This window comes from Rhinolophus hipposideros (assembly GCF_964194185.1).
Source record: "Rhinolophus hipposideros genome assembly, chromosome: 6".
NCBI classification, from domain to species: Eukaryota; Metazoa; Chordata; class Mammalia; order Chiroptera; family Rhinolophidae; genus Rhinolophus; species Rhinolophus hipposideros.
In genome coordinates, this window is record NC_138052.1 from 52,650,143 (window position 1) to 52,675,643 (window position 25,501).

At 41.3% G+C, this 25,501-nt stretch overlaps 1 protein-coding gene across 6 annotated transcripts in view; it reads right to left on the reverse strand.

Annotated features, from left to right (window-relative positions):
- The window catches only part of NFE2L2 (NFE2 like bZIP transcription factor 2), a 127,160-nt gene that overhangs the window by 42,767 nt on the left and 58,892 nt on the right, over positions 1-25,501 (reverse strand). For 2 of the 6 annotated variants that reach the window (XM_081050978.1, XM_081050983.1), the window contains exon 4: positions 5,052-5,132. The exons of 3 other annotated variants lie outside the window; for them this stretch is intronic. In XM_081050978.1, coding sequence (XP_080907104.1) covers positions 5,052-5,066 — 15 coding nt within the window. In that variant the 5' untranslated portion in view covers positions 5,067-5,132. Of the gene's footprint in view, positions 1-5,051; positions 5,133-7,009; positions 7,108-25,501 lie in introns of those variants that run through there. One more of the 6 variants, XM_081050976.1, reaches the window with a different exon arrangement.

Sequence of the window (25,501 nt, forward strand, 5' to 3'; positions counted from 1 at the left end):
AAAAAAAAAAAAAAAAAAATTACGAATAGAATTACCACATGACCCAGCAATCCCTCTCCTGGATATGTACCCCAAAAATTTGAAAACATTTATACGTAAAGACACGTGTGCTCCAATGTTCATTGCAGCTTTGTTTACGGTGGCCAAGACATGGAAACAACCAAAATGTCCTTCGATAGATGAATGGATAAAGAAGTTGTGGTATATATACACAATGGAATACTATTCGGCAGTAAGAAAAGATGATATAGAAACATTTGTGACAACATGGATGGATCTTGAGATTGTTAAGTGAAATAAGTCAGACAGAAAAAGCAGAGAATCATATGATTTCACTGATATGTGATATATAAACCAAAAACAACAAAAGAACAAGACAAACAAATGAGAAACAAAAACTCATAGACACAGACAGTTTAGTGGTTACCAGAGGGTAAAGGGGGTTGGGGGGTGGGAGATGAGGGTAAGGGGGATCAAATATATGGTGATGGAAGGAGAACTGCCTCTGGGTGGTGAACACACAATGGGATTTATAGATGATGTAATACAGAATTGTACACCTGAAATCTATGTAATTTTACTAACAAATGTGACCCCAATAAATTTTTAAAAAAACAGAATAAAACACTAAAAAAAGAAAATATTTTTAATAATTTTAAATAATGGCAGTGGAAAATAAGGAATAATTCTTAGTGTTCTTTGTAACTTTTTATGTTTATAAATCAGGAGCCTTCGCTCGCTGAATTCTGTGCTTCTACTGCCCAGAATTTGCATACTGCATACACATTTTCATTTACTGAAATGTTAATGTCTTAATTTCAAATCCACATAATACTTAGTTCATTAGAGCTATGACCTCTGCCATTCCCTTTTACATTGTGACCTAATTCAGAATTATTTTCCAATTCCCCTTTTACAAATACCTGAACTCACATAGGATTGAGCGTGCTATGTAAGCCCATCAGCTCACAGTGAGCATGCAGAAGGGGATCAATATTTACTGCATATGCATTTCTTTGATCTAAGCAAATCTGGTATTGCCACAGCAACATGATTCCAAGGACTTAGAAAATAGTGCCTTCCTTGCCTAATACATAATTTTTAAAAAAAGTCTCTTATTGTTCGGAAAGTCAGCAGGAAAGCAGACATCCTGATCATAAGGACTGATGACTATGGACCTTCTAGTTAAAGACAGAATCAGTAACCAGTCACGTATAGCTAAGCTTATCAGCACCAATAGGATTTTTCTTTCTTTTCATATAATTATTCCTTTCCCTTTTCTCATGAAAACCTCTTACTTTCACCCTGTAATTGAGAAACTATTTGTATTTCTACTTAAATCTGTGTACCCCAAATTGTAATTCTTCAATCTTAAGTAAACACTTCGGTTTTTGTCCCTTTTCTGGCACAGAGCTCCTAAAATCCTTGGAATTTCCTAAGTGAGGAGAGCAGTAAAGGTGTCTTTTGTTGTGTTAACGAGGTGACTTTTGGGAAGCATCCAAGGATGGAGTCTGATTGTCAGAGGTGGCAAATGTGTGAGCAGAGGGTTGGAACTGTTAGTCCCACTCCCCAACCTGGGGGGAGAGGGACTGAGGATTGAGTTCAATCAACAATGGCCAATGATTTAATCAATTATGCCTATGTAATTAGGCCTCCATAAAGACCCAAAAGGGCAGGTTCAGAGAACTTTTGGTTGGTGGACATTTGGAGATCGAGGGAGAGTGGGGCTCTTGGAGAACATGGAAGCTCCCAGATCTTTCCTCATTCTTTGCTCTGTGCCTCTCTGCCATCTGGCTATTCCTGAGTTATACCCTTTTATAATAAGTTGATAATCTAGTTAAGTAAAATGTTTCTCTGAGTTCTGTGAACCACTCTAGCAGATAAATCAAATTCAAGGAGGGAGTCGTTAGAACTTCCAATCTATAGCCGCCCCTCGCTGGAAGCACGGTGAGAACCTGGACTAATGATTGGCATCTGAAGTGGAGAGTGGGCAGTCTTGTAGGACTGAACCCTTAACCTGTGGGATCAGGTATATAATGTAGAGTTGAGTTGAATTGTAGGCCATCCAGCTGGTTTCTGAAAATTGCTTAGTGGTGTGGGAAAACTCCCTCACCCACACATTGGAATTGGTACCAGAACCATTTGGTTGTTTAATAATTTCCATTGCCCATTTTGTGTTGTCAATTTTTTTGCCTTATTTATTTCTAGTAGTGCTTTGTACGTGATAGTAGTACTTTGTAATGAGTTGAAAATACTTTTTCCCTATTTGCCATTTGTCTTTTAACTTTAATTATGGTAATTTTTTTTGCCACTCAGTATTTTTTCATTTTTACATAATTCAATTTATCAAGCCCTTATTAAATGGCTTCTAGATTTTGCGTCACATTAACAAAGACCTTCCAAGGTTATAAAGTTATTCTCCCATAGTTCTCGTCTAGTAATTTTAGTATGATCTTTTACATTTAAATATATGATATCTTTGTAACTTAACTTATTGTGGAGTGAGAAGTATGAATCCAGTTTTACTCCCGATGGTTATCTGGTTCTACCAACACCACTTACTGAACAGTCTCTCTTTTCCCTGGTGATTTGCAGTGTCACCTTCATCACATACTAATTCCTGTATCTGTGTGGGTCTATATCAGAACATTTTCACCTATTCCATTCATCTGTATGTTCATTTATGGACTATCCCACATTGTTTTAATTACTGCAGCTTTATGATGTGTTTTAATATCTGGTGGGGCTCACCATTCCACCTTCTCCCACACACGGACATACATATTTTTGTACTTTCACAAGTTTCTTGTCTATTTGCCTCCCCCTTTCCCCAATATAAATTTGAGAATTATCTTGTCAAGTTTGAAGGAAAAACAGTTGATATTTTTATTGAGATTGTGTTAAACTGTAAATAACGTATCGAGAAGTGACATTTTAACTATTTTTAATTTTTCTATCCTGGTATGTCTCTCTACTTGTTCAAACCTTTTTAGGGTCCTTTGTTTTTTTTAAAAAAGGTTTGTATATATATGGCTTGTACATTTCTTGTTAAATTTATTCCTAAGTATTTTCTCTTTTTTGTTCTACTTTGAATAAGTTATGTTACTCTTCTATCTTCTAACCGATTATTGTTTGTATATATGAAATTGATTGGTTTCTGTTTATTAATTTTGCATGTTTCTACTTTACTGAATTCTCTCATTGTTTATAATTTTTCAGTTGAATTTTGGGGGTTCAAAGGCATATAATCGTATCATTTGCAAATAGTGTATTTGTCTTCCTTTTTCATTCTTATACTTGAAGTCTTTATCATGTCTAATTGTGATGGCTGGTACCATCAGTAAAATTTTAAATAATAATGGTGATAGTGAGTACTTCTCTTTTATTCCTAACTTTATTGGGGCTGTCTCTGGCATTTCCCCATCAAGCAGAATGCTGTCTTTTGGGATAACAGAGACATATTTTACCATCTTAAAGAGGTATTCGTCTGTTCGTATTTTGAGTGCTTTTTATAAGGTTATTGAAACCATGAGCATGTCACTAAATACCAACCACAATAAAGCTATTCTTCTCACCTATCTGTCCTCCCAACCTCCAACCTCTTGCTGATGTCTCCCATTGGCTGGAACTAACCGGAAGCCAGAGGAGAAGGGCGTCGGTAAGGGTCAGCTCCAGGGCACAGAGCAGGGTGGAGAAGGTTAGAAGATAGAGTTGGAAGAGCAAACACAGTATGCCCAATGCCAATAATAGGTCACAGAAAGCTTCTCTCTTCATTAGTTGAAAACAGAACAATTATTATAGGTGGCAAGAGCAATTTTCTTGAAGCCAGAAGCATCACCTTTGCTTATAAAACAAAGTGAAAGAAACGTGTGGTGCTCTCTGTCTTAGGCATTTTTTCATGAAGAGCTGCTGGTCCTAACTTTTTCTAAGTCTAATGTGAGCAGGCCCATGGATTGCATTTCCTGGTCAGGATTGAGCTTCTTGAATGTAATAGTTTCCCCCATGTCTCGTACTTTATTTTGAAAACCTTGTCACTCTTTCCTCAGACTTAAAAATAATATTGTCGTGTGATGGATATCAGATGGATCTGTTGTCAGCACCGGAACCAGACACTGTGTCTTCGGGGAAGGGTTCAGCAGAACATACCCTTTTATGGGCACCTTGGCCAGTCTCCAGGGGTGTCTGTTCAGGCTTCCCTCAGATGCCCCCCTGCATCAATCAGCAGGTCTGGCTGTAGGAGCAGAGATTCCACCAGACTGTACCACACGATGCCTGTTGAATTGGCTGGTTCCCTTCTGCCAGACATTGAAACTGTTCAAACTCTACAGCAGCCCTGGCTTTCTACTGCACAGGCTGCATTTATCGGAAACATCGTGGGTCATGGGGTTGCCAGATAAAACACAGGACATGCATTTAAACTTGAATTTCAGATAAGCAACAAATAATTTTTAGTATAAATATATCACAAATATTGCAAGGGACATCCTTATACCAAAAAAGTTATTCATTGTTTATGTGAAATTCAAATTCAACTGGTCATCCCATATTTTTCTTTGATAAATCTGGCAACCCTCATCACAGACCTTGTCCCCAAATAATCCTCCACTATGCTTCCTGCCCTCTCCCCAAATCTCAAAATCCCTCCACTGCAAGTAGGTTCACTAAAGTGTTAAGACAACCTAGGAGGGGTGTTACTTATACCTATACAGGTCACAGTTAAGATTCACGTCTGAGGCCTCTGCTTCTGACTTTGACTCCCATTAGCAGTGGTTAATTTATCTGATCAATAAATGAGTTATTTGGGCACCAAGGAGGACATTTCCGTGGTAGTTGAGAACAAGGGTGGATCATGAAACATTTAGATTCCAGCAGGTGTGTGTAGGGGTAGGGATGGGAGTGGGGGTGTCTGGCATAGTTTAAAGGTATGCACACAGGGAAGGTAATGTTGGACAGAACTTGTACTATCTGACAGTTTTGCCTGACTGGGATCCCTGCATTATTCCTTCGTCGCTTCCCCCTTTCTTTCCCTTATTTATTCCACAGGTACTCACCCAGGGGCAGGGCATGAGCTAGAGGCTGGGTCCTAGCAGAACAGAAGCAGAAGGCCTGGTGGAGGAAACGACTGCCAAGCTCTGGGGGCAAAATAAGCCAGGAGAAGAAATAAAACCAATAACTATTTTAAAACTTAGGTGCTAGACATTTAAGAAAAAAGTCCAAAGTTAGCCAACAACGACTGCTTATTGCAGGATTCAAAACCTCTGAATGATCAAACTTCTGAAACAGGAAGTGATGGGAGCACGGGGCACCCTGCTGACCCTGCTCCCTGCCTATACTTCTCCATTCCGGACTCTACACAGCAACACGGATCTGAGACAAACAGCTGCCGCCCTCTCCTTGCAGGCTCTGAACCTCACGGCTGCGGCTGACACAGCAGCCCTATGTCAATGGAGTGAAAAAGCCAGACCACAGCCTTTTTTTCTGAGACTAACTTGACCTAACCAGCTTTCCCAAATGTTGTGGCCCAAGAGGCTAAGAGTTCAGTTAGTCATGAGGCAGACCAAGCTTCCACGTGGCACCCAAGTTCCTGCCTGCAGACTGATCATTGAGGGGAGCCAGTTTTGGTTAAACTCAGGTATAAATCTGTGTTTGCTGTCATTTCCCCACCATACCAAGCAATCTTGAGGCTCACTCTACAAGCCCCTGCTCAAGTCCAACCTGTAAAGAGAAGCAGAAGAGTTTTGGGCTCCAATCGAGTAGCGTGGTCAGCTCATCCTGGTTTGTTCAGGACTTTCCAGGTTTCCGCACTGAAAGTCTCACACCCCAGGAAACCCATCAGTTCCAGGCAAATTGGGGTGATTGGTCAACCTTACATCAAGATGCCAACATTCTGGCACGTGAATGTCAGTTTCCTCAGCTGTAAAATACTGGGATTGGTCAATACAGTTTGTAACGTCATTGCTGCATCTTACAGTCTATGATTTACCTTCACACTCCTGACCTCACCCATCAGCTCCTAAACAAAATTCACTTGACCCAAGTCAGTTTACTTAATCTGAGGATAAACTAATCACTGGTGTGTTAACAGGAAAGGTTGATAAGATTCACAAAGGAATTTTAACAACGTCTCTGGGAGGAAGGCATGTGGCAGCAGCTGAGTGGCTCAATGGTGCGAGTTCTGCTGGGGAGCTGGGGTGTGTGGCTCTGAGCCATCCTGAGAGGAAGACATTCTTAGGCAGGCGGGTTTGGAGGCAACCAGCCTGAGAGAGCTGGTTTCATGGGTTGGTTTCAGCTGCACAGCAGAAACAATGGCCACACGCAGGGCAGTCGGCCTGACTTGAGCCAACTTTCACACTGTGACATGAATCAAGTCAGTAGTTGAAACCAGAGACAGCAGAGACAAGAAAGTAGTCTACTGACAGCACTACTGATTTCTTTTAAATGCATTTGCTCTCAGTCTCAGTCTGTCATCTGAAATACAGATATACAGTTATCATTTTGGGGTAGTTGAGAGTTCACTACCCAAACTCGGGGCTCACCACCTACTAACTATGTAATTCTGGGCAAGTCCTAGGTGGAATCCCACAGACTTGCAGATATTCGACCTTTTATGACCTGCAAAAACAGGAATGTCACATGGTTAAGTCTAATAACTTGTTTTCTCTTTTTCTTGAAGTGCAGATAGAACAGAGAGAAGACAAGTGTGTGAAGACCTGCATTGCAGGTGCTCAGAACAGACACTGACTCACACTCCCTGCTCAGGGGTGTCTACACTGCACCACCTCCTTCACGGCTACAGGCAAAGAAGCATCCAGGGCCCAGAGACTCCACCAGCTGAACCTGGGGGCGGGGCAGACTGTCTGGGGCGTGGGACACTGCTGACAAAGTGTCACCAAGATGGATGGGTCACCTCGGCTGAAGGCTGAACTCCCTTGTAATCCCAGGGTTAGGAAAGGAGAATGAGGTGTGACAATTAAGTTCACGAACTCACCCTAGAAAAAATGCTACATACCTCATTGCTGAATATCACGACGGTCACCTTTGAAGTCCTCCCCTTGGGAAGCTATGCACCAATGACCGTGCCTAGCCCATCCTTCAAAGCAATTTTGGAACCCTTTTTCTGGAATGACCATCAGAGCTGTCATCATATTACCCTTGATGTTCTGAGTCTCATAAAAATGTTTTCCTTGGAGTATTTCCTTTATCTTCAGGTGAAGAAAGAAGTCATTGGGGCCAGATCAGGTGAGTAGGGAGGGTGTTCCAATACAGTTAATAAAAACTCCCTCACAGACAGTGCCCTGTGAGCTGGTGCATTGTCGTGATGCAAGAGCCATGAATTGTTGGTGAAAAGTTCAGGTTGTGTAACTTTTTCATGTAGCCTTTTCAGCACTTCTAAATAGTAATCTTGGTTAACTGTTTGTCCAGTTCGTACAAATTCATAATGAATAATCTCTCTGATATCAAAAAAGGTTAGCAACATCGTTGCAATGAAGTTCGTTAACTTAATTATCTGACCTCATACATACCATACATTTTCTTCAAGTTGTTCTGAGAACTGAATTTTGTTTTTCATCTTAGTACAGAACAATCGGTTCCAAAGCATTGTAGAAGGCTTTTATGATGGGGTTTTGCTCTAACAAAATTGGGCCTCATTGTTAGCCTTACATCTGTGTTTGTAGAAACTACAAAATGTAGCTGTCTTATTCAATTTAATTATAGACACACACGTGCACATACATTATGAAGCACATACAAAACAAATTAGATACCCTCATCATTATCAGAGTACAAAAAGTTACACTGGATTTTTTCTCTCAATAACTAGCAGGAAGCAATAAAAAGAGAGGAAACATAAAACATTTTGCTGTGGCATTATTATCATAATTAAATAAAATTTATTAACTTAAGCAAATTCACTTGGCTTTTTATAGCTCAAGGAATCTAGGAAATATAAATATAATGAGGAAGTGCAGCTTTAGGTCTCTTAATGTTTCTTCCCTATAACACTCCTGTGTTTTGTCTGTTCTCTTCTAGTTTATTCCCTTGGCGCTAAAGCAGTCTGTTCACAGAACAGGGAACACTGTAATACTTAGGTCAAACGATAGCTGGGGGAGCATTTGGACTCCAAGGCCAGCACTTCCTTTCTGTGTAGATCCCAAAGATATGATGTCAGAAATCTAAAAAAGAAAAGAAAACAAAAGAAGAGAAAAGAAAAAGAACCGTGAACTTGGCTTGGTTTAAATTCTCTCTCAAGCTGATCTCTTTCAAATGTGAGAAAGTTCAGCTCTCAACATGTATTAACAAAAGGTGTTTACAACAGAAATGCCTGGCCGTGCCCCATAATGACTTTGCTCTTTGAATTAATTCCTTCCTGGTGACAAAGACCGAGTTTTTGAACTACTGGGTATGGCTAGGCAGGGCATTTTTGTTTGGCTTGGCTCTCTTAAATAGATAGAAAAGGCTTGGTTGGGCACCTGGTATTTTGTGGCCGCTAATTATACTACAATTGTTACTGTACATTACCGAAACTTCATTTTTTGACCAAAAGCCAACTGTGTTCTTTAAAACAAACATCTTTTGAAAGATTAGAGCGCTTTCAAATGATTTTAAAATATACTTCACAAACAGGATTTGATACAAGTCATATCTTTTTAAAGTGATGTTTTGCTTTAATGCAGCATCTCTTTGCCTGTCACTCGGTCTGAGTTCTGTCAGCTCTTAAAAGTAGTATGTGATCTTTCCATTTAAGCCGTCTTAATGCTCCCTTTTCCCTTCATAACTGTGGATGTACTGTACAATGAGACGTCCCCCCGGGAACAGATTTACTCTAGGGTGCGTGAACATAACTGAGGTAGAGGAAGTGACAAACACTTAAACACCAAAAGAAACAAATCATCTTTTCCATATTTAGAAATCTAGTAAATCATCTATGGACAGGCTTTCTCAGCTGTGGGTTTTCCTCTGAGAAGACCAGGTTCCCAATACTTAAGTGAAAGCTTGGTTACCAAGATTGTAAGATCAAGCTGTGTGTGTGTGTGTGTGTGTGTGTGTGTGTGTGTGTGTCTGTGTTGGAACCATAGGGACTGAGATTGGGGAAGGGGAAATGGTACATTTAAAGACCATTCAGGCAGGAGGGGGCTTAATCTGCTAATTCTCAAATATAAAAACTCCCATTAATGCCTCTTCCCCTCACTATTAGTTTCAGGAAAATGACAAAGGCTTGGTCTCACAAGGACCTGATGATGTTAAATGTGATATACATGTGATGGAGAATGGTTTTTTTCTTGGTTTTCCCCTATCCCTACCTCCATGCCATAGACAGCAGGCCCCTATCTCATTGCCTCAAGGTAGGGGAATGATGTAACAGGATAAAAAGCAAAACAAAAAAACGTTTGTGAGTTGTGATTTGTGTTATATACGCCCTCAGAGGACTGGAGAGGATTTGGATTATGGCCAAAGTATTTGGAAGGAAAGGTTTAAGGAGAGTGGGGCCTCCCTGGAAGACTAGTAACACTTGCCTCCACTGAGGTCAGAGGAGAGGTGAATGAAAAGTGGGAGAGCAAAGGCAGGAGTAGGTCCTTCTCTCTTCCCCTACTCTCTACCTCAGGAAGGCAGCGAGCCTGGGAAGAAGAATGGCTATGTGATGTGGGCCTACAGAACTTTCGAGATCCTGTATTGGTACCTAGGCAGCAGGGAGCTGCTGAACACAAATGGGCCGTGTGAACAGGAAGAAGGCAGAGATGTATCAGTATCAGTAAAGGAAGAGTAGAGGGAACAGTAGACAATTTGGCTGGTGCCTCCTCAAGGAGATAACTTGAAAGACAAACGGCTCTCCCAATACCTTGGCACTCACCTGGGCACCTCCATCTAGTCCCACTCCAAACTTAGATACACCCTCAAAGCTGGGGAAATACCAAAACGAGGGAAGTAATCTCGGGCATCTGCCAACGGACAGCAGGGTCTTAAAAGATAAATTAGGTTGAATTAGGGTGGATTAAAGACATACTTCTCGCATACTTGAGTTGGTATACTGAGATCTGTGCCTCATCTAGTTTGAGCTCCTGGGGAAAACAGTGTGTATAACGGAGAACCACTAACCTGAAGAGAGAGCTATCGTTTAGTACTGTGTGACTTTGGACAAGCCACGTAAACACTCTGGATCTCAGGGTCCTTGATCTATTACGTGTGTGTAAGAACACCTGTCCTGACAACTCAAAGTGCTGCTGTTAAGAAATGGCATGCTGCATGTGGACGTCATAGAATACCGTGCCAAGCAAGGAGGCAGCCTTAATAGTATCAAGTGTGAAGCATGATTAGAAGAAAAAGACTACATAATAACTCCAACCTGTAGGAACTTGGAAAAAAGACTGGTTACATACTTGTCGATTTCATTTTCTCTTCCTGGCACACAAAAGACAGCCTTTTCTTGCCTCCTCATTTTAGGATGTGGTTGGGCTCTGTCAGTGGGATGTGGCAGAAGTAATTGACAGTGCTTGTAGACTGAGCCACAAAGCCTGCCGTGTGGTCTTATATGTACTGTACTCTCTTCTCCCTCTGTGGCAACTGTTGAGGCCAAATGTTGAAGATGACGGCATTTTAAGAGTTTCATTCACTGCTTGAAGGAGTTGCTCAGGAGAGCCCCCTACCTAGAGTAGATTGTAATGTAAACTTTTATCAAATTAAATCAATATATTTTTGGGTTAATGTGTCAAATCTCTGAATATAATACAGTGTGTCTTGTATAAGGAGGAACCCATGTGGATTAGCACATTCAGTGGCACCTATCAGTATAAGGAGATAACATCTGCCTTTTTTATTTGCCAGTACAAATGAATGTAATTATTTTGGAGAGCTTGTAGCCTACCCTGCCTAGCATAGTGCTATAATAATTGGATAATATATTATTATAACATAATATATACACACATGTCATGTAGGTGTACGTATAGTATAAGATGTCTCAAGATATTAAGTGGCTCAGTTTATGTCTTTCCTTCCATATGATGAAGACCATAAATGTTCAGTTTGTGCTGTTCTTGGGCAAAGATGTCACCAGCATGAGTTACAGTAACATTCAGCTCTATGACTTGCTCGGTGGAAGCACATTCACCTATAAAGCTGGGGGAAACCTGTGCCCTGGAGTAGACAGACCCCAGGCCCTCTGCATTGCGTCATGGTAGCTGCTGAGGTTTTCCGTTGCATGACTGCTGCCGAGCTAGGAGACAGCCCCTCCCTCCCAGCTCCAACTCCCCATGGACACCCAGCATTCTAACAAGGGGAGCCCAGGAGACGCTCTTGGATCTAGGAAACTTGTTCTATAGGGAGCAGGGCTATCACCAAACATCTCAAAGGAGTGGGTTTTGTATATTTGCTCATTGCTCCCTCCATTCCCCAAACAGTTTCAACACACACACATTTGCAGCTTACCTTCTGTTCAAGCCATCAGTGCATTGGTACTAGTGTCCGTACTAAGATAACAAAACCTTACTGCAGCCCTGGAGGTTGTCCAACTGCTGACAGCCGGATAGTGAAGCTTTCCCCAGAAACCATACTTTCTTTGTCTACAGCTGGCAAGAAAGGCCAGTTATCTTTGAGGCCCTGGGCTTCAAATTTCCTTTGCCACATGCCTGGTCACCACCCCCTCTCTGGGTAAGGCTTTAGTCTAAAGCCTTTGGACCTGTGGGAAGGATCCCTAAGGAGGGCTGGTCACTTCATTCCTTAACAAAAAGGACCTCCTTTCGACCAGTGAGCTGGCTCTGATCCATGGTGGAAAATCCTGCCAGGCGGGCATGCAGACGTGGGCCACGGTCACAGAGAGCAAATGAAGAACCATGGATACAATGGGAAGTCTGTCCGTACAGATGAAGGCAACTAAAAACTTCCATCCGACTGAACGCTGGTAAGGGCAACTGTACCATCATCCCTGAATAAATGGTACTGACCTTCAGAAAGAGACAGCCTCCATATACTTTCTCTAGATATTATTATTCTGAGAATCAGTAACCTGAAAAATAAAGATACTTTGTTTTTAATTGCTGCTTTCTAAAATAAATGCTTTTAAAATCATAAAATTAATGTGCTCATAGTAAATTTGCAAAGTAGAGAAGGGTCCACAAAATGTTTTACTGACATCTATCAGCTTCTGCCTTGTGATATAGTTAGCCATGCATATGTCTATCTCCCTCTACAGTATGTGTGTCTTGAGGGAAGAAATCATAGCTGTTTCCATTTCTGTGTAGCCCATAACACCTAGACATAGAGCCTGTGATATAGTAGAATACAACAAATATTTGCAGAATGAATGCCATTCAATTAATTTAGAAAAGTTGGCATTTTCACCTCCCTTTGTGGACCAGAGTCTCCAAGTTAGAAAATAAAATAAAAAAAGATAACCTGTAATAAAGACTACCTCCACATGGGTGGAGGGGTGCCCGACTATGGACTCTGAAGTCAGGCACAACCCATCTCTGATCGTACTGGTAGCGCTGTGGACACAGGTAGGTTATCCCCACGCGCTGGGTCTCAGTGGGATGTGGGCGATGCTTCAAATCACCCTCACTCCGGGACCCAAGCTGATCACTACCTTAAACATTGATCCCTGGAACTCTCCCAATTTTAGCACTGAAATCCCCACACCTTGGGCAACTCCTCAATCTCAGGCAAACCAGGAAGGTTGGTCACCTTATAGAGAAGCAGGACAAATCACACACTGGCTCTTAAAGCTTCTGTGTAGAAGCAAAACACAACACTTCTGCTCATTTCAGTGACTCAAGCAAGTCACATGGCCACAGAGAACTCCAAGGGGGAGGCATGTGTCATCCCCACTATATCTGGGAGAGGAGACCTGGAACTATTTGGTTGAGCTCAATGGACCACTGCACCTGCTTTGCTCTTCCTGCCCCCCCATCTGGGTTTATAGTTCCTCAAGTGACGCTCAGCTCTAGCACCTGATCCTAGCACATTTATTGTCAATGGACTTTTGTTCCCCCTGCTCCACTCCAAGAACAGCACTGGTAGTAAGCTGGACAGTGGATATTAAAGACAGAATCAGCTTCTCCTCCAATAATATCCATTCATTCATTTATTAATGGATTCCTTTATTAAACAAATGCTGATTGAACCCCTATGGTGCTGGAGATGCGCTATGTGATAGGATGCGACTTTCAGGACAACATATGTAAGTCCAAGAAATAGTGAGCTGGTAATATGAGGCTTTTACTATGACATTTACAGGTCTCATTTCCTCTATTAAATTATTTTGTGGGCAACTTGATATTTTCTCTCCTGCCTGTTCTCAACATTCATTAAAGACTGAATTTAGAGGCTTAACGTAAGTAACATTATTAAAGTCCTCAGACTAATAAGCTCACGCCTGCTTAGCCCAACAGCATCGCCATCCACAGCCCTGCCTCCTGGATTAGGTGCTGTGTCAGGGGGAGGGAACCGGACTTACAATTGGAAAGGGATGGTGCTCTTACATACTTGCTAGTCCCTGCAGTTTAATTTTGTGCCATAGTGTGCCATTAGTTGTTCCCAGATCCAAGTGGCAGCTTCCAAAGATGTAGGTCACAGTGGTCTCAAACATCTGTGGAGCACTGGAAAACCCATGCCTTGGCCACATCCTGAACCAATTAAATCAGAACCTCAGGGGTGGGGTGAGACTCAGGCATTGATATTTTTTAATGTTTCCCAGGAGAAGCCAGTGGCCTGGGACCATGGTTCTCACATTTTAACATGCATCAGACTCACCTGGAAGGCTTGTTAAAACACAGATTTCTGGGTCCCACCTCCAGAGTTTGTGAGTCAATGGTTCTGGCATAGGGCCTGAGAATTTGCATTTCCAACAAGTTCCCAGGTGATAATGATGCTACTGGTCTGGAGACCCCATTTTGAGAACCACTGGTCTAGGAGACCCTCAGCATTCCTAACTGAATGGAATGGGGCAGGGCAGTAGCGGGGAGGCCTATTCTAGGTTTTGATTAGCTCTGGAGGGGTATATAGTACGATAGCATGCTAGATCATGTTTGGCAATCTTTTATAAAAATATACATTGCTGTATATTACTTAAGTCTGTGTCTTGAGGATAGCTTCATATGAATGTATCTAAACTTGCATTATTCTTTTTGTCATCACCCCATTGCAATTATATACTGTAAGTTGCTTAACTAGTCTCCTACCGTGTTTTCCCGAAAATAAGACATAGCAAGACAATCAGCTCTAATGTGTCTTTTGGAGCAAAAATTAATGTAAGACCAGGTCTTATTTTACTATAATATAAGACCAGGTAATTGTCTTGCTATGTCTTATGATATGATATGATATGATAATATATGATATGATATGATATGATATGATATGATATGATATGATATGATATGATATGATATAATATAATATAATACTGGGTCTTATACTAGTTTTTTGCTCCAAAAGACGCATTAGAGCTGATTGTCAGGTTAGGTCTTATTTTCGCGGAAACAGTATAAATGGATGTTTACATTTTTTTCTTTTGCCATTACAAGCATTCAAACAGCAGGACAAAGAGATCTGTCAGATAAGTTCATTAAGGTGACATCGCGGGGCTAAGATTATGTTCGACGTCCATTTTGATCCAAACTGCCAAATTCTCTAGGAATTTCCAAGACGCAGTATAATTGCAAACGTTCTGCTGCCAGGCTGTTTGGGGTCAGCTACTGGCTTAGCCACTTACTAGTTGTGTAACCTGGGGCAATTATATTCCAGACTTCTGTGCCTCAGTTTCCTCATCCATAAAATGATGAGACTAGCAGTTCTTTCCTCACAGCGCTGTTATGAGGACTAAGTGAGAGAATACACATGAAACAGTACATGTGACACAAAGCAAGTCCTGGGTAACTCTGACACAAAACAGAAAACAAAAAGACAGGACAAGTAGAATCGCTGACAATGGTGGGGGACCGAGATTATTCCATCTTGGTTTGGCTCGCTGACTCCATGTGGCACAAAGGTTCCCAATGACCCCACATCCGGGCTACACATGCAGCCTGGACCAATGGGGCTTGTGTAACAGGACATAGTGTGCCTAAGGGGTCTGGCAATTTCACCAGGACCAACGTGACTTCCCTGAGGCACCGGCCTTTGTTTTGCCTTGGGTCCTGTCACCAAAACTAACACAGACTAAGTGTGGGGTTCCAACACTAGAGGCTTCACAGGAGCGATACGTCAAGAGTGGGATTAATGCTGACAACAGGTACAGGATGTTTACCTGGGGAAAAGCTACTTGCCAAAGATTACACAAAAGGGAATGTTGGAGGTGGAACTAGCACAGGAGGAATCATTGCCTTCCCACTGTGCAAAACAATTCCCTGCTCTCCCTCTCTCTACAGGAATGGTGTTGGCCACGTAAAGAAATGACAGTGATAATTGTGATGACCATGATGACGGCAGCTAAGTTACCACGGACCAGTTGTGTGCTCAGCATTTTACATGGATTATTTTACTTAATTCTCACGACACTATGGTTGAGTGCTTACTAGGATGTGCCAGCTGCTCTTCACATTTGGATTCATTTCGTTCTCACAGCCACCCCACGAGGTAGGTACTGATAGAATTTCCATGGTATAGATGATGAGCTGAGGGATAGAGAGGTTAGCAAAATTACAAAAAGCTAGTGAGTCACAGGTTCAGTTATGACCCAGATATTCTGGCTGTTTTTTGTTTGCTTTTATAAACTTCAAGTAGAGGAAGATGTATTAATCACACTCCTTAGTTCCTCATGAAGAATCACGCTCCTTAGTACCCTCTCCTCATTTGTCTCTGCATGGCCCCTTTCTGATTTGCTTTGTCTATCATCTATCTCATTTTATTTGTGCCTCCTCCCATTCTCTTCCCCCTGTCTAGAAGCAACCATTCTACTGTACTTAATGTACATCCTGGTGTTTGTGTGAACTGTTGTAAAATCTGTGTCATACACAGGTTGTGTTGTTGTGTACAATTTCTTATCCTCTCTTCCAAGGGCGGCGGAGGCCTGTGTTAAGACTGCTGCTGCCATCGGATACCCTAAGAGACCTGAACTACCTGACGAGCAGAGTTGACTAGCACGCTGCTCTTTCTCTCCATGAGCGTGAAGCCAGCAGGTGAGTCCGAGAGCATGGAAATCCCATAGTCTTGGTTCCATTTACAACTAACACGTTTGGGTTAATGTAGTTACAATACATCTTGAAAGGCCAGCAAGATGAAAGCATAAGCTCGAGACCAATGGAAGTCCAAGGGCTGCTTGGAAGTCTGGCCCCACTTATGTCCATTTGCTCTCCTAAACCCAGGTCACCCCAAATAATAACAAACCATGTAAACATGATGGGCTTGTCTTCCACTTGCAACCAGGTCAGCACCCCAGGACTGGAGCTTTAGTAAAGCACCTAATTCATACATCCAAGTCAATTCCTGACAGTTAAAAGAATAATGTCCTAAAGCCAGAGGCGTAATCCAATCTGTAGGAACCAATAGTCATCCCAAACTCAGAGCTGTTTGAGGCCCAAAGCATCTCTACCGTTCTCCAGTGTTCAGAAACCTCATCTGCACCCCTGCCATACTGAGTAGCCCCCTCCTCCCCTTATCCCCCTACCTTCCTTTACTCTCTTTCCTGCCATCAGGCCTGCTATAGGTTGAATTGTGTCCCCCCAGAAGATATGTTGGAGTCCTAACTCCTAGTACCTCAGAATGTGACCTTATTCAGAACAGGGTCATTGCAGGTGAGTTAAAATGGGGTCACACAAAGTAGGATGGGCCCTTAGCCTCACATGACTGGTGTCCTTATGAGAACAGGGCCTGTGAAGATACAGAAACACGGGGGGATGCCATGTGAAAATGGGGGCAGAGATCGACTGATGCATTTACAAACCAAGGAACACCTGGGGTGCCAGAAGCTATGAAAGAGGCATGGAATAGATTTTTTTCCACACAGTTCTCATAAGGAAGCAACCCCGCCAGCACCCTGATTTGGGACTCTAGCTTCCAGAACCGGAAGAGTATACAGTTCTACTGCTCTAAGCCACTCAGCTTGTGGTACTTTGTTATGGCAGTCCTAGAAAACTAGTACAATAGTCCCCTCTTATCTGTGAAGGATAAGTTCCAAGACCCCCGTGGATGCCTGAAACCACAGAGAGTACTGAATCGTATATATACTATGTTTTCTCTCTATATATATGCATACATACTTATGGTAAAGTTTAATTTATAAATTAGGCCCAGTAAGAGATTAACAACAATAATAAAGTAGAGCAACTGTAATAATATACTGTAATAAGTCATGTAAATGTGGTTTTTCTCTCTCCAGTAATTTTTGTATTTTTTACTCCAAAACGATTCCCGAATCTACGTAACCATCCCTTACTTACAGTAAATGGCTTTTGTTTCAGGGGACCCCTCGCTGAAGTAAGTCTTCCTATAGGCTCAAGCTTCCTGGTGCAACATGTTACCATCTATTGGGACATGTTTTCTGTTCATGTCTTCCACCCATAAATTTAATGCTTTTTCATTTTAACCTAAGCATTTATCATACACTGTGGCTGTAACTTTTGCAGTTTGAGGTGTGACAGCAAAACTGGCCCAAATTTCTTTTTCCTTACTCACAATTTCATGGATAGAAGATTTGTTCTTACCATAGATCTCAGCCACCTCAGCACACAATCTGTTTTCTTTCCTTTTTAAGTCGAGAACGTTCATATTTTCACTTGAAGAAAGCACTTTACAGCTCACTTTGGTATATCCAAATTGCCAGCATCACTACTCTTGTGCTTTGGGGCCGTTATTAAGTAAAATAAGGGTGACCTGAACACAAGCACGGCGATACCGGGAAAGTTGATCTGATACCACAGACCGCTATGAGGTGACAAAAGTAGGTAGCATACACAGTGTGGATATGCTGAACAAAGAAAGGGGTGATTCACATCCTGGGTGACACACAGCAGGACAGCACAATATTTCATCACGGTACCAGAAGGGTGTGCAATTTAAAATTTATGAATCATTTATTGTTGGAATTTTCCATTTAATATTTTCGGACTGTGGTTGACCACAGGTAACTGAAACCGCAGGAAGTGAAGCCACGGATAAGGTGTTACTACTGTACAAGGCTAGAAAGCCCTTTCAGAGTCTGAGCTTCATAGGGAGACATTTCAGCAAGGCCAAAGCCCTGGTTCCATCACCCCTGCCCTTCTTCCTGTGCAGCCAATCCTAACTCTGGATAGAACACACCAGCTAATTTCTCTGTGCCTGTCCACAGGCTATCAGGGTGATAGTGACATTTGATAAGTTGGTTATGCTGCAAAGCCACTGCCTCCAACCACCCTTGTCACTGTGTGATCATGAGCAACCTTTCATCACACTGAACTAAGCATCACAGAGATTCTCAGCTGGGCAGGGGAGGGGGAGGGGACGGTGAGAAGGGCTCGTGGTTTGAAGTAAACACTTTGCCTCATTGTTTTACGTCATTTAAAATGTAATTTGAATTTCTAAAAACAGTAGAGGAGGACAAGGGATTTTTATGCTTTGCAAAGGAGTGTAAAGGTCCATCACATTTCCTCTTGTGTCACTTGCGTGAGGTTACTAAGTAGGAAAACTGGATTGAATCCAGGTCTGCCCGACTACAGGCACTGCTCTCTCCATCCTGTTGCACAGCCCAGCTTCTTGTCCCTTCACTCTAGTGAAACTGCTCTTTGAAAGATCACCGGTGGCCACTTCGTTGCCAACTCTATAGATCTTTTCTTTTCTCATCTTTGTTCTCAACTCCTCTTTAGCATTCGAAATCGATGACTTTCTCTTCTTTCTTGAATTGTCTCTTCAGCGTCTTTCCTCTTATCAATTGTTTCTCCTCTGGCTCTGCTTCCTCCTCACCTTCCCTAATGTGGGTGTGCCTCCCAGTCTCATCCTTGGCCATCTTTTGTCCCTCTCTCTGCTCTCTCTTGCTAATTTCATCCGATCTCCTGTTTTGCCATCTACTGGCATAATCTGCAAGGGCCACTGAAAATCTTTCTAGCCCTGAGTTTTCTCTCAAGGTCCACATCTCTAGCTGCCTACTGGACATGACTGCTCAACTGTCTCTACTTTAAACTCAATGTGTCAAAAAATAAACTCATTGAGTTTCTCCCCCAGCACTGCCAGATCCTTACTTCTATCTCTCCACTCACCCAAGCCAGAGAGGCCTCCCTTTGTCTTGTCTTCCACATGTGTCACATGTCAAATGTCAAATTCAGTAAATTCAAACCACCTCAGTATCTCATATCTCTTTTCTCCCTCAGTTCCCACTGCCATCTTTGACTTTGTTACTCTCACCATATAAATAGATTAGCACTCAGCAATTGGTAGCCATTGCTGTCACACCCACCTCTCTTCCTTCCTACTCGTATAAATACGGGTCACACATAATTGCCAACTCAGTTTTGAAAGCATGGTGGTGAGCATGCCACGTTCCTGCTCAAAAACCTTCAGTGGCTTCCGACTGCCCAAACTATAAAGCTCAAACTCCACTGCCTGATATATGCCCTGCACATAACTTCAATCTAGTTTTACAGCTAAAATCTGCACAATTCATTCCCTTTGGGTGCCTTTCAACACCCGCCAAAATGATCTATTTCTGCTACAAACACTCCACACCGTCTCACCTCCTTTCCCATCACCTTTTGCTTACAGTCCATCTTCCTGGAGTACCCTCTGTTCCCCCATCTCTGCATCTCCAAATCCTACTTATTCTTCAAAGCTCATTTACAATGCCACTTTCATAAAGCCATCAATGAATGCTTTGCTCTGCCCTGCCCCATTAACTAGAAGGTACCACTCTGGACTCTGAGTTTTCATAGCTCTTTATCTAGACCTCTCCTCTAACACCAAAGATTTCCTTTGTGTGTTAGTTACTTGTATTAATAACAATAGACATCCTTTGTTAAAATCTGAATGCATCATTTCATTGAATCCTAATGACTCTATGACGCAGCTACTATTATCTTCCTGTTGCAGGTTAGGAAACTGAAGCATGGACAGAGTAAACAACTTTTCCAAGAATGTGTAAGTGGTGAAGCCAGGGTTCAAATGAATAGAGCCCAAGAGCCCACACTTCTAACAACTACTACACAAGCCACTATGTGGTCACTAGACAAGGAGCTCCTGGATGGCCAAATCCTTGTACTCTCCACCTTTGTATCTTCCAAAGCACATAATGCCATTAATTACACTTTAAAGGAGCTCAGCAAAAACAGGCACAGACTGGGTCAAAGATTCCGTTTCTCTCATATAGGTGGGTAAACCAGTGATTATTCCATGGTATTTGATGCAAATGTCGTAGTTCCATTTCCCCACTGCTCCCCCTCCATTTCTGTCTTTTTGTCCCTTTTCTCCCTTCAGTCTGTGGAGAAGTCAATGCTATCAGGAAGGGAAGAAGGGGCCTCTTTCTACTCTAAGGAGTCTTAGAGTTCTGGGGACCAGAGGCTTCCAGAGTAGATTTCATGCAGCAGCCTTCTTTAACTGGCAAATGTTCTAGTTTGTAACCTCAGGTCATTCCAGAGAATGAACCTTTTGAAATAAACACAGAGGAATGGACCTTTTATTATCTCCAGATGGGACGGTGCAGCCTTGGACGATGTAGAAATAATTCTGCTATGCCTGGATTGGATTTCTTGTTATCTTCCAGAGGGAAAGAAAGTGCCTTTCATTGAGAAGTGGTAACTTGTGTAAATTAAGAAGCCAATTTGGACTAAATTCTGCAGATTGAACCGCCCATCCCATCCAGATTTTTCTGGTTTACTTTTTAATTTTGCATCCCCCTGTCCTTTTTAAATAAGATACGTATTAGGCTGGGTTAAAACGCGCAAGCGCACACATTAAACTGTTGTTTTTGAGTCATTACACAAGATTTAGATGTTATTTTATAAAACAAGGATGAAATCTGAAAGTGGAATGTTCTTTAGGGCATTACTGAAAAAGGAAGTATGATAAAGCATATCTATAGGATTTTAATTTTTAATCTGTCTGTGGTGGCCAGTTGGGCAGCTTCCACATAGAAATTACCCAATAAATATTTTTTGAATGAGCTCCATACTTAAAATTTGGGGCTAAAACAATACAAAATATAATTTCAAAATTGATGATGCCACCTACTGGTCAAGATATAAAACATAAAATGATCATTTATGTAATAAATTACTTGATGTTTCCCAATCACTTGTTACTTATTCCCACAGAGATTCTAAGAGTAACTGAGAAACTGGAAGGAATAGCTCACTTGGGCCATGCAGACAAGAGGCACTAATGTTTTCAATTCAGTTGCTCTCTACTTGGTGCCTATTAAGGACACGATACTTTGGAAGATGCCAGAGAACGCATAATCCCTGCCTTCAAGAAGCATCTTATTTGGGTGGAAACAGAAGACCTACATACTGAAAACAATCAGCAAATGCAATGAAACAATAAATAGTTTGACATTATGATGGCTGATATTCATGCCAAACATATGGTATATTTTACATATTATATGGTAACCATACTTTTTGGACTCACAGAGCAGAAGCAAGTCTGTTTTGCTTACCAGTTACCCCAGGCCTATCATACCAGTGCCTGGCACTTAGTAGGCAATTGATAAACACTACTGAATAATTGAGCTCTTGGTTAGATATATGTAGCTTATAAAATATTTAAAATCCAGGCTGGCAAAACATCAGAAAATATGTGTGAACACAGGAAGTCCTATGGAGGAAGTGGGGTTTGAGTTCTGCTTTGGGAAATCCCTTAGGGGATTTATAACAATACAGATGAAGCCATAGTACAGGGATATCTCTTCTGGTCTTGAATTTGTATTTGAAGTTGGGGTTTTTGCAGTTTGCTGTATCCCAGCACACCTTTTCCTCAGTCAATGACTGAGTTTTTGCTCATGCTTGGTGCAGTCCAAAAGCAAAAGAAAAGAAGAAGGCAGATCTGGGTAGCTGAAAGACGATAAACATAGCATGTTACTCAAAGTTTTATGGGCAGGAGCAATCCCAGGAGTATGCAAGTGGCTTAGAAAGGTTTTATCCTCCTCCCTCCCCCCAACCCCACTATGAGCTTCAAGGTATTCTTATAATATTTGGCAATATGTATCCAGAGTCTCAAAATTGTCACATCTTTTGATCCAGAAATTTTCTTCGAAGAAAGTATGCTAAGGAAGCAATCAGAAATGTGAACAAATGCTTTCTGGAACAAAGGGGAAAATCTGTACAATATGGAAACAGTTAAGTGTTTTGCCTTCAAGGAGCATCTATAGAAAAAAAAAGGGAAACATTTTTTTTGCTAAGGATATAAGACAATTCTCACATTCTCTTAAAAAAATGTGGCACAAAATTTGTATATAGAGGTTATCCCTGAATGGAAAGATTACGGGTTATTTTGATTTTACTCTAATGTAATAAAATCTCTGAAATTTAGTGGGTGAAATATAGTTCATCCATTCTGGTTATTTCTTCTTTCACTGTCTTTGACTAGACTGTTTTACAAGTCTGTAGACAAAGAGGTTAACATGCAGAAAATTGATAGTAAGGCAAACGTTTTCTGTCCATCTCTATAAAATGATTCCTATTAATGCAATGCAAATGAATTCTGTCTGGTAGATAATATAAATTTCTGTAAATCATACCCACTTGAACTGGCTATAACATCTTACTGGTTTCCTCATTAATTAATTAGTTACATAAAATGTTTGATATGTGTTCATTTAATATTTAAATTAGTCATGATTTTACCTTTTTTGAAAGCTCTCCTTCAACACTATGTATTTCCTATAGCCTAGATTTTCTACAGTAAACATATGTTGCTAAATTTTAATAAACTTTTAAATACAATATGCATGCACATTTAAATTTAAATGTAAGTATACATGCATACTTACTAAATTAAAACATGTTTTAACTTTAAAATGTTTTAATTTAGTACATATGTATACATAGGTTTATAGCTCATGAATTTTCATAAAATCAATACACCTGTGTAACCAATCCTCAGCTCATGGAACAGAAAATTAATTCTGCCCTAGAAGTTGCCCCTGTGCCTCCTTCCTAATTACTATTACCTCCCCAACAAATAGATAAATATTACTCTGACTTTTAACATCAGAGATTCATTTTGTCTGATTTTTAACTTTCTATAAATGGAACCATATGATCTGTACTCATCTGTGCCTGGTTTTCTTCACTCACCATCATGTTTGTGAGATTCATGCAGGTTGTTACATGAAATTTTAGTTCATTCATCCTTACTGCAATGTGGTATTCCATTATATGAATACATTATAATTGATCTATTCTGATCTATGCTGATGGGCATTCAGATGGTTTCTGTTTGGAGGCTATTACAAATATTTTTGTACATATTTTTTAGTGAAAATACAAATACATTTCTGCGGACTCATATGCATTATTTTAAAAAGCTGAAAACTAAGCCTAAACCACATTTAAAAAGTTTCCCTTTTTTCTCTACAGATCATTCCATCAATATAAAAATCTTTTGATTCACAAACTCTTTTAAAATGTAAATGTATTCCAGAAGAATTAATCCTTATTCATGCCTCGTTGTGAATTTCTATAATCTGATAATGAGCTCAGCAGCTAGTTGCAAAGTTTGCACTGGTGCTGCAGGGTATGAGGAAATACGGGATGAGGAAAAGGGAGTGGGAGATTTGGGTCTGATACAAGGCGCTGAGTGCTGGGACATGACGGGCAAGGCCAGGGAGAAGAAGGCAGGACGTGGGAGATGCACTGACTTTTCCACTCAAGGTCTTGGCTGTTTCCCTTTGAAAAGAATCACTACATGGGATTTATAGACGATGTAATACAGAATTGTACACCTGAAATCTATATAAATTTACTAACAATTGTCACCCCAATAAAATTAATTAAAAAAAAAAAAAGAATCACTACATGGTTTATTTGTTTTGAATGGTTTACAATTGGCAAGTGTTTTCATATGCTTTACCTCATTCGATTTCCCTCTCACAAGAAGGTTGGTGGTCTTTTCATAACTAGTCTTATTTTCAATTTACAACTGGATATCATGGTTAGACTGGTAGGTTAGGATTCCAATTCCTCCCCACTGAGGCCAAGCTCCGTAATCTAAGAGCATCTAATTCACCTTCTCCAGATCAATTTAGTACCTCCCTATTTAGTCCCCATCTCAGAAGTACGAAAATAAGGAGGAATTAAAAAGCAGGAGGAGCAGAAAATATGCCACCAGCATCCCTTTTATTATCAAATACTGTACAGTCTAAGGGACATGTCCAAAGTCCATCATATGTGATCAAGGGCCCAAAAGAGTGGTACCGACTAGCAGGGTCTACACTTTGGCCTTTTGCAAGACAGCCCTGATCCAATGAATAAGATGGTGGGTAGAGAGGAGTGGGTGAGGGTGGTTGGAGATCCAGGATAAGCTCAACCCAGCAGGCTTGGTGGGTGTGGGGCATGGGATAATCCTTAGAATTGCTGAGCAGTCAAAACTGGAGGGAAGTTTTAGCGTACCTAAGAGTTCTGGGTAAAGTGGTGCAATGGACAAAGCATCTTAGGAAAGTTGTGGTGAGTTTGGGGGTGCAGATGGGTACCAGGTAAGTGGCTTAGCAGCAAGTCCGAGAGCTTGGAGGTGATGAACACAGAGGCCCAGGTTGGGGTGTTGTCAGGCATCTCAGTGGATCTGAGACAGACCTTTGTCTCAAGAAGGATTTTCAGAACTTATACCTGGATTTGTAGCTGTTTGAGATTTCCCGAGTACGGTTCTTCCAAGCTTGTTATAATGCACGCTCAGCAGTCTTAGCATCAGAGGACAGGGAGGCGGCTCTGGTGCAGGCCTCTTGTGGACGAATGGTCCAGCGGAATGGGATTCAGCGGAACACGCCTGGCAGGTACTCTCCTGGGTCCTGTGCTTCAATGCCCTGAGAAAGGATTAAGGCTAATCCATGCCAACCCTGTCAATGGGCTTACTCTGACTTGGCAAGCATATTGTTGTTGACAGATTTCAGGTGTGTGTTTTCTTAGAGATGGATTCCATGCAAGAGAAATGCAATTCTTGTTGCCAAGGTACTAATTTAACAAGTAAACAAGTTGCAAAATGTTAAAGGAGAACATGAAGATGTCTCCAAGCTTCCCACTGGGCTCATCAGGAACTGTGTATCTGCTTCCCACACTCCAGCCCAACAACTCTGCAGTAGATAGCATGTGTTTTTTCTTCATAAATATTTTAAAGCTTGTTCTTATACCTTTGAACCTCTGCACTGTACACCCATAGGGAGTCTCTCATTTCATTTGCAAAATGAACAGAGTAGGATTCCCATTTTAAATCTGTAAAAAATAAAGGAGTCTAGGAGATTAAATACATTATTATGCATCACATACGAAGGCATTAAAACTGGATTCCTACCTTGTAATTGGATATGTATCCAAGTATCCACCCTCCACAGAGAACATACAGTCTTAGAGTCTCATTTTCTATAGATCGGAACCATTAACCCTGAAACCTGGCC